This window comes from Metarhizium album (genome assembly GCF_000804445.1).
Source record: "Metarhizium album ARSEF 1941 chromosome Unknown scaffold_7, whole genome shotgun sequence".
Lineage (NCBI taxonomy): Eukaryota > Fungi > Ascomycota > Sordariomycetes > Hypocreales > Clavicipitaceae > Metarhizium > Metarhizium album.
In genome coordinates, this window is record NW_024467581.1 from 1117012 (window position 1) to 1126370 (window position 9359).

Below are 9359 nucleotides of genomic sequence, written 5' to 3' on the forward strand. Positions count from 1 at the left end.
GTACAATATACCACAATTTGCGTCGTTTTACATCTGCATGTTATCCTATGTTGGTACAACCTCTGCTGCGGGAGCAGTACAAATGCATCCGCTCAAACATCTCGACTCAACTTCACCGCACTGGCAAAACAGGTGAGCGGCTCTGTGAGTCATGATGCATTCGTCCCTATTTTTCTTCCTTGCATGTAATCAACTCCCCGCACGGAAAGGACTCGACAAGGAGATCCGATATGCGTGAGCCGGATAACCCACTGCTTCTCTTTTTGTCTCGGCGAACTTTTTCCCTTCTTCCTCTTGTGCATTTCTCTCGTCGTGAATAAATGCCCGTTGGCGCTCTTTTGAATGCCGCTCATCGAATGCTTGCGCCGGATCTGTTGGTAAACATTCTTGCTGCAATGTTCATGGACTGGAGTTCCTGGAACAGCAGCTTGGCAGCGTAGGGAATGTGGATCTGGGCAATCTTGGTCTTGTTCTTGCACGGTCGGCATTCAAACGATTGCTTTGATAGGTTTCTGTGCACATGTTAGCAAATTCACCCCCACTCTGACATGTAAAGCGTCACTCACGCAATTGGCGTCATCAGCCCGCAAATTTCACAAATGTGAACTCGGAAGGCGTCCGACACTTCGAACAATCGCTCCTTCAAGAAGGCAGCTGCGCCGTGAGCAATCATACAGTCACGCTCCATTTCTCCAAACCGGAGACCACCGTCTCTAGCACGACCCTCGACAGGCTGGCGTGTCATGATTTGTACCGGTCCACGAGCACGCGCGTGGATCTTGTCGTCGACCATGTGACGAAGTCGCTGGTAATACGTAGGCCCAAAGAACACCTGCGCCCTCAGCTTCTTGCCAGTATGGCCGTTGTACATGATCTCGAAACCCCTGGACTGGTAACCGTGTTTGCGCAACAATTCGGACACAGAGTCCACCGTTACATCCGTGAACGGTGTGGCGTCACCCTCCATGCCTTCCAACGTCGACACCTTGCTCAGCAGGCACTCGATCAAGTGAGCAATCGTCATTCGGGATGGAATGGCGTGCGGGTTGATAATGATGTCTGGCGTAACGCCTTCCCTTGTAAAAGGCATGTCCTCCTGTCGGTAGGTGACGCCAATAGTTCCCTTTTGACCGTGACGGGAAGCAAACTTGTCGCCGATTTGCGGGACCTTTGTTGTTCGGACGCGAACCTTGACATACTTGACATTGTCGGCGTTGACTGTGAGAATGACCGAGTCCACAATGCCGTTCTCGGTGCTTCTCAGCGGGGTGGAGATATCACGCCTCTGGTGAACGCTGGTTCTGGTTCCCAGATCCTGACTCTCTTGGTCGATAGGCGCCGTCTTGCCAATGATGATGTCCTCCCCTGATACACGCACGCCCGGTGCAACAATGCCATCATCGTCAAGCTTATCATATGTTCCATGCTTCATACGAAGGGTACTCTGATGGAATGGCTTCTCAAACACTTCCGTGTAGTTCAAGCCGACCTTCTTTTCCTGATCGGAGTATGAGCGGAAGAACAAACTTCGGAACAAACCTCTGTCAATACTGCTCTGGTTCATGATGACGGAATCCTCCTGGTTGTAGCCAGAATAACAGGCAATAGCAACGATGGCATTCTGGCCAGCAGGCAACTCGCGAAACTTGAGAAATTCCATCGATCGCGTGGTGGCCAGAGGTTTCTGGGGATAGTAGAGAATATTTGCCATGGTGTCCATGCGGCGAGAGTAATTAGTGAGGAAGAAACCCATCGCCTGCTTACCCATGGCGGATTGATAGGTGTTACGAGGGGACTAGACGAACCGGTCAGTAGAGCAAACGACGATGCCTGGCAAGGGTGCTTACCTGATTGTGGTCGGGGAACGGAATGATGCTGGCGCAAATGCCAAGAATCATGCTGGGGTGGATTTCGCAATGTGTGTACGTGTGAGTTGTGGGGTTGGTCTTGGTCTTGAGACGCTTGTTCAGGTCATCTCCAATGTCATCTTCGAGGGCAACGCCAGCTTTCTGCAGACGATACAGCTCAAGGTCTTCCGGCGTCATGCAGATCATCGACGTCTCTTCTTCTTCGGCATCGAGATACTCGACAGCACCGGCACGAATAAGTCCCTCCCAGCCAATCTTCTCGCTTGGGTCCTCGGGCGGTTCAGCTTGTTCTTTGGCAAGCCTGTTGACCAACTCCTTGGTCAGGACCAAATGGCCCTTTTCAATGCCCGTCTCAGGGTCGTCTTCCTGCTGCACAGTGAATACTGGTCTCATAACCCGACCAGCATCGGAGAAAATCTTGAACTCTTGATCCCTGATTTCTCGCACCAGAGACACCTCGTACTGCAGATACGACTTTCGTCTGGTATCCAAGACTTGACTGACAAGGTGCTTGGGATCTTGGTGTACACCCACCCAAACCCCATTGACGAAAATCTTGGTGGCGTGAGGATATCTCAGCGGCTCATACTCTTCCACCACCTCCATGCCACGGTTGATCATGAATTCGATCAACGGCTCAGCCGGTGAGCCCACACTGACATAACACATCAATGACAAATTCTTGACCAGACCACAAGCCTGACCTTCTGGCGTTTCGGCAGGACAGACCAAGCCCCAATGTGTATTGTGCAGCTGGCGCGGCTTGGCGAGTTTTCCGTCTCTACCAATAGGTGTGTTGGTTCGCCGCAAGTGAGAGAGGGTTGACGCAAAAGTATATCTATTCAGCACTTGGGACACGCCAGCGGTCGAACTCATGGCCTTCTTCTGATCTCCCCAGTTACCAGTGGCAAGAGAATATTTCAGACCGTTGGAGAGAGTTCCGGGCTTGATACCAACCGCCAGATTGAAGTGCCGGTTGCCCTCGACGCATCTTCGCAGATAATTTGATAATTCTGTATTCATTCTGCGAATGATGCCACGGAAGAGCTTGGCCAATAGGGGACCAGCCAGGTCCAACCGCTTCTTGCCAAAGTGATCACGGTCGTCAGGCTCACGTCGTCCAAGAGCGCATTGGAGGAGTTTATGGACCATGTAGCCCAGGAAAAAGGCCTTTCTCGTCTCGCTGCCTTCGGTTTGGGAGATGTGAGGAAGTGTCTCCTTCTGCAAAATGTCCTTGGCAACGCGAACACGTTTGTCTCTGCCCAAGCCAGCCTGATCTCGGTTGCCTCGCTTGCCGATGAAGTCAAGGGCGACTTCTCTGTCCTGGACGCAAAAGGCCTCTTCGATACATGGTCGAAGCATTTCCAGCATTTGGCTGTCCTTTCTGTCGTAGCAGATGTGGTTGAGAATGTCCTCATCGGACACAACACCCAGGGCGCGAAAGACGATGGCAATCGGAAGATCGGACTTGACAAAAGGAAGGGTTGTGTGAATAGTCTGACCGAAGCCACCACGAGCAGAGTCGCCCTTGCCATATAGCTTTAGTGTCAAACTCGAAATAAGTCGCGAGCCCTTCTCCAAGGCACTTCTGATCTCAGCAGTGTACGTGTACGGGCTAGGCTGGGCCTTTTTGAAAACCTGAACGATGTTGGCAGCAGAGCGCTCCTGCGCAATAAGGACCTTTTCGCTGCCATTGATGACAAAGTAGCCACCCTGATCGTAGGGGCATTCATTGACCATGAACAAGCTGTCCTCCTGCTCGCGACTCAAGTGGCAAATCTTGGACTTGACCATGATGGGTAGTTTCCCAACAAATACCATGTTCTTCCAGTCCTCAGACTTGCCGGGGTCGTCGTCCTCGGCGGATTCCTCCAGTTCCCAGACAAGTTTTGTGGGCATTTCACCGGTCCTCTTGAGTTCTTCACGTTGGGCATCATCCAACTCTTTGTAGGCCAAATCTTGCTCCACAGCCCTGGAGACCTTCTTCGTGATGTTGATGTAGAGCGGACTTGCATAAGTCAAGTTTCGGTCACGGCATTCGTACGGTAGGAGCGACGTTACAGTTCCGTCAGTCTCGCTGATGGTCGGACGGGAGACCATGACAGTTCCGAATTTGATCTCATATCGTCGAAGAGCAACCTTTTCCCCGGCGGCTGATGGAGGGTTCGGTTGGTCAAGAGTGATGGTGGAATATTCGTTTACCAGGTCCTGTATCGTCGTTTGCGTAAACTCGTCAAAGGAGTCAGTCTGCTGCGAAACGAGACCCTTGGTATCGAAAAAAGAGGAAATGACGGTCCAGCAATCCTCGGGGGTGATGCCCTCATCATCATCGGCGTAGTTCTCATAGTCGTAGTCCTCCTCGTAGTCCGCCATGTCGTCGGCGGAGACCAGTAGGGCTAGGATTCTGGACACTCGACGCTGGCTTGGTCGACCGACGCAATACCGCAGCTTGGTCTTGATATTTTTTCGGCTGCCGATTCTGCCCTACGCCTCCCGGGGATCAAAACCGGTCGAAGTGGTAGTGGGAGTTGCAAACCAGATGGCGATCGATGGGGATCAGTGCTGCGCCTGGCGCCTCTGGCACCGCGAGTGCCGCTTGGAGCGCAATCCAAAAGATCCGTGGCGCGTGATATTTTATTTGCGTAGAGGGTAGCGAGGGCCAGCCGATGGATCGGGGTGCTGGAGACTTGGTTGATGATTTGAATTTGAATAAATCATTAAAATGCCCAGGCGCCACGAGAAGGGCCCTTTCTTTGCCTCGACGCGCCGACGCTAGAGCTAGACCCAAAGTATGCAGGTTCCGCTTTAAAGATGACTAAGGTAAGAGGCCAGTAGGTTCCACAAGGAGCTCCAGAGCAAGACTGTCGCCATGCCATCTCTGAGTCGGTTGAGGTGACAAACCTTGGTGGGCAGATGAAATAGTTACGTATTCAACTGGCTTGTCAGAGCGCCATTTTTTTCCAAGTTCTACGAAGAGCAAGCCGGCAATGGCGACAAAGCCAGCAGTGATGAACTAGAATTGAACGAAACGCTTACTTGCTTAAAGTGACTAGGTGGGTAACTTACTTCATACCGCGCATGCAAGTAGGCACGTATCGCTCAACGACCTCGGTAGACAGATACACCTACCCTATAGTTGTCGACCATTTGCAGCCAAGCCGAGTCGCCGCTCTTAGCTGGCATAGAACTCCCTACTTGCTTGGTAGATAGTCACTAAGTAGATAGCATACCTAGATATATTCATTGCAGTCTGGTCAACTTGAACACCGGCCCCAATGCTGGATACCCTAGTTACCTAAGTAGCTTCAAGCAGCCGCCAGACGCCGACCAACACCGTCCCTCGGACGACAGCAACAAAACAAAGCATGAGAAATTGACGGCACAATGTGACTGAACCTTTGCCGAAGAGGCTTTTCGCGACATTTTTAATGCATCCGGGATTCCACCGTGGCCATTTGCATCAAGGCCACGGCCGGCACGGCGCATTGCGCAGTTCCATAAGATTCCGGGAGACACTTTGACGAGACGGTCGATACGGTAAAAAAGTGACGCCATGTCGCGTAGTTTGTAATTTGCTCGTCTCGAATATCATGGTTTGTGAAACGGCCTCTCCGTCATCTCCCGACTGCATCCATTCGATGTCGGGACTCGGGACCAGCGCATCACGTCAACTGCTACCATTTGGCATCGCCCAAGTTGCCACCCTCCCCGCCCCTCCCCTCCCTTCCGGTTCAGCTCCTCTCGAGCCCGAGTCCCAACCATCATCGTATCTGACCAGTTGACATCTCGTCAAGGATATCCAGCGCTCTCGCTGGCTCGACAACTGTTGGGTCCCGACGGGCCAGGTGGCACGTATTTTCAGACGCTCTTCATCCCCGGCGTACCGCAGGATCAGCACGATGGATTCCTTCCCGGGCAGCGGCAGCAACACAGCCCGACTGTCCACCGATTCAGCCCGGCCTCCCGGGGATGCCCTCTTGGTCTGCTTGCCGTCCTCGCCGGAAGAGTACTTCGCCGTGGAGAAGGCCTTGATACGTCGAATCGACTGGACGTTGATGCCCGTCATGGTTTCCATGATAGTTTTGAAGTTGGTTCCACGAGCACGGGCGAGAACATGCCCTGGTCAAGGGACGAGTCAAAGACTCCAAGCCCAAAGGCTCCGTCCCGCCGCCTCGTCCACAATCTCATCTGAGACTGCATAATCATCAGTCTTCATCTGGCTGACCGCATCTGCAGCTATCTCGATCGCAATGCGTTGCCCAATGCGCGCATCCAAGGCATTGAAAAGGACCTCAACCTGCAAGGGAACCAGTTCAATATCTGCATATCGGTCCTCTTTGCGGGCTACCTGACTCTCCAAATCCCTTCCAATCTCCTCCTCACCAGAGTCAGGCCAAGCATCTATCTCCCCACCTGCATGGCCATCTGGGGCGTCGTCTCGACATCCACAGCGGCGGTACACGACTTCAAGGGTCTCGTCGCATGCCGTTTCCTTCTGGGATTCATGGAGGCCCCCTTCTTTCCCGGCGCACTGTTCATGCTGTCGAGCTGGTACACGCCGCGGGAGCTGGCCACGCGAACCGCCGTCATGTACACCGGGAGCCTGCTCTCGAGCGCCTTTGGCGGCCTGATTGGCGCCGGTGTGCAATACGGTCTCGACGGCGCTGGCGGACTGCACGCATGGCAATGGATGTTTGTCATTGAAGGCGCCGCCACTGTAGTCGTGTCCCTGGCATCCATCTTTATCCTTCCAGATTTCCCAGCCACCACCGCGTGGCTCTCCGACCAGGAGAAGGCGGTGGCCATTCACCGACTGCACGTACACAGCGGCAGCCTCGACGAAGAAACGGGCTCTGTTCTGCAAGGCCTCCAGATGGCGCTTTTGGACTACAAGGTCTGGCTGCTGACGCTGATTGTGATCCTCAAGACTTCTGCCAGCGCTGTCACGCCCTTTATTCCCACCCTGGTGGCTACCTTTCGGTTCGGCAAGATCGAATCGCTGCTCATGACGGCCCCGCCGTATGTGTTTGCCGCCGTGGTAGCCATGGTGGTCTCCATGTCGAGCGACAGGCTGGAGGAGCGGTACTGGCACATCGTTTGCCCGCTGGCATTTGGCATGGCTGGCTTCGTTGTGGCCGCGTGTACGCATTCGTTGGCGCCGCGATACTTTTCTCTGTTCCTCATGCTGGGTGGCGTGTATGGATGTTTCGACATTGCTTATGCTTGGCTCTCATCGACGGTAAGCGCTGTCGTCTGCTTTTTGAAAGCCGTGTATGCTGTTTTCCAGAAATCCATTTGCTCAACTGCTTCTCTCGCAGCTACCCCGGCCGCTGGAGAAGCGCTCGGCAGCCTTTGCCATCGCCAACATGGTCGGCAATATCGCCCAGGTGTACTCACCCTACCTGTACGATAAATCGACCGGACCACAATACCTGCCAGCCATGATTGCCAATAGCGCGTTTGTATTCGGATCTATAGTCGCTGCTACCACTTTGCTCTTCTGCCTGAAATGGGAAAATCGCAAGCTTGACGAGGCTGAGGCTCTTATTCGCGAGCCGCCCCGGCGAGACGACGCTGCTGCGACCAAGAATAGCAACATCGTGGAGTCCAGGTTTGAAGGAACTGTCAGGTTGAATAGAGGCTTTAGATATATGCTTTAGCAGCTCTATATCGTACATGTTTTACATTTTCTTATTGGACTAGTTCGGCTGGTTGCACTGGCTGTGAAAAACACCGACGGTAATGACGTCCAGGACTATCTTGGAAGACAATCGTAGGTTGCCGTGCGATACTAGTCAAACAGTACTCTCCAACAGAGAACTTGAGGGAGATTCTCCTGGAAGATCAGACGGGATGCCGCGTCCGAAATGTGAACTTGCCTGACCTTTACCCAAAACGCCCGCCTAGACCTGCTTTTCCTGTCATCTCTGTTTCCCTATCCTACTACTACCTTAGCTCTCTGTCCTAGCTTTCTACTCTAATACTAAGGCAGCCAATTTGCAAGCAATGACTTTACGATACTGCGCGAGACTTTTTAAATTACCTTCATCACTCCTCACAAATCTGCTGTCCTTAACTTGCAAGTAGCGCGAGTAGTTATACCTTAGATTCCTACAACTTTGTTAGGAGGTAGGTAGAGTCTGTAACCTTGCTGTTAGGACATATAGACTAAGCAACTTTATGTGCCTTCACCTCTATAGCTTTAACCTCACAGACTTTCTAGAAGCCTGTTAAGGACTGGCCTTACAGGCTACTGCGTGTAAGCGTTACTAGTATTAACTATAAACTTAAGGAGAGAAAAGAGGGAAAGGAGAAGCTCTCTATCCCCCCTTTTCTGCCTATTATATATATATAGATTTAATGTATATTTAAAGCGTATTTAATAAAGCACTAGTATAGTGCTTTATACCTACTTAAGCCTACAGCTTAAGTCTATTATATACCCTCCTTCTAGCAGGTTTGTCTATATTGCTGCTGTACAGTAAGAGCAGATTGTAACAGTAGCTTAAGTTCTAAGTTACAGTAGGTCTGTTTCTTAGAAAGTAAGTTAGGTTAAGCGTTACTAAGTAATAATATAAGTAGTATAATAAGGCTGTTAAGAGTATAACTCTTAATAGTAAAACTATTACTTAGATTAATTAATAGAGAACTAAACTATTTACTACAGCAGAATACCTTCTTCTTAAGTACTTATTTATCTCTCTACTATAGACTAAATTAACTAGCTTATTTATTAATTTCTTTAAGCTTTAATTAAATAGCTTAACTATTAATTCTCTTAAGTTTTATTCTAAATTATTAGCTTAAAGCCTTAAGCCTTTAATTCCCTTATAAGTTATATAATATATTATATACTACTATTCTCTTTCTATATGCTCTACTATTATACTTTATTCTAGTAGTATAGTTTTATTCTATGTTTTTTATAGTAATATTTATAATATTATACTTCTTCTCTATTAGTCTTATTCTTAAGGCTATTAATTAAGCTGTCTAAAGTTTAAAGTGTTTTTTCTTCTATATTATTATATACTATTATACCTACTAATTATATTATTAAGTAAAAGTTAAAAATATAATCTAAGAAGTCTAAGTAGTATAAAGCTTTATTATATTTAATTCTTTTCTATTTATTAATTATAGAAAAGGCTTTTTATTTTTATTATAAGAAAAAAAGTATTACTTTCTATTAATTATTTTTCTCTAATTTCTCTTGCTATACTTAGTATATAATAAATTATTAATTCTATTATAATATCTAAAGTATCTTACTAACTTAACTCTACTATATAGCTAATTACTATATATATTTTAAAAAAGAACTTAAGTTAGCTAAAGATAAGTATTATTTAATAAATATAAAGATAGAATATTTATAAAAATAAAAGAAACTATAGTTTAAGAAAATAATATATATAGTTATATATAGTATTAATAATATTAAAGAGTTAAAATATATAAAGTATAAGAAAGCTAAATAGCTTTAAAAAA

The 9359-nt window shown here is 48.7% G+C and overlaps 1 protein-coding gene across 1 annotated transcript; it reads right to left on the minus strand.

The window, feature by feature from the left end:
* Positions 1-349: 349 nt before the first annotated feature.
* On the minus strand, positions 350-4241 carry MAM_03794 (DNA-dependent RNA polymerase II beta subunit; the record flags this gene model as incomplete). Its single annotated transcript, XM_040822593.1, has 3 exons — positions 350-512; positions 567-1795; positions 1848-4241. The coding sequence occupies 3 exons, from the start codon at positions 4239-4241 to the stop codon at positions 350-352; spliced, it is 3786 nt and encodes a 1261-aa protein (XP_040679736.1).
* Between the last annotated feature and the right edge of the window lie 5118 nt (positions 4242-9359).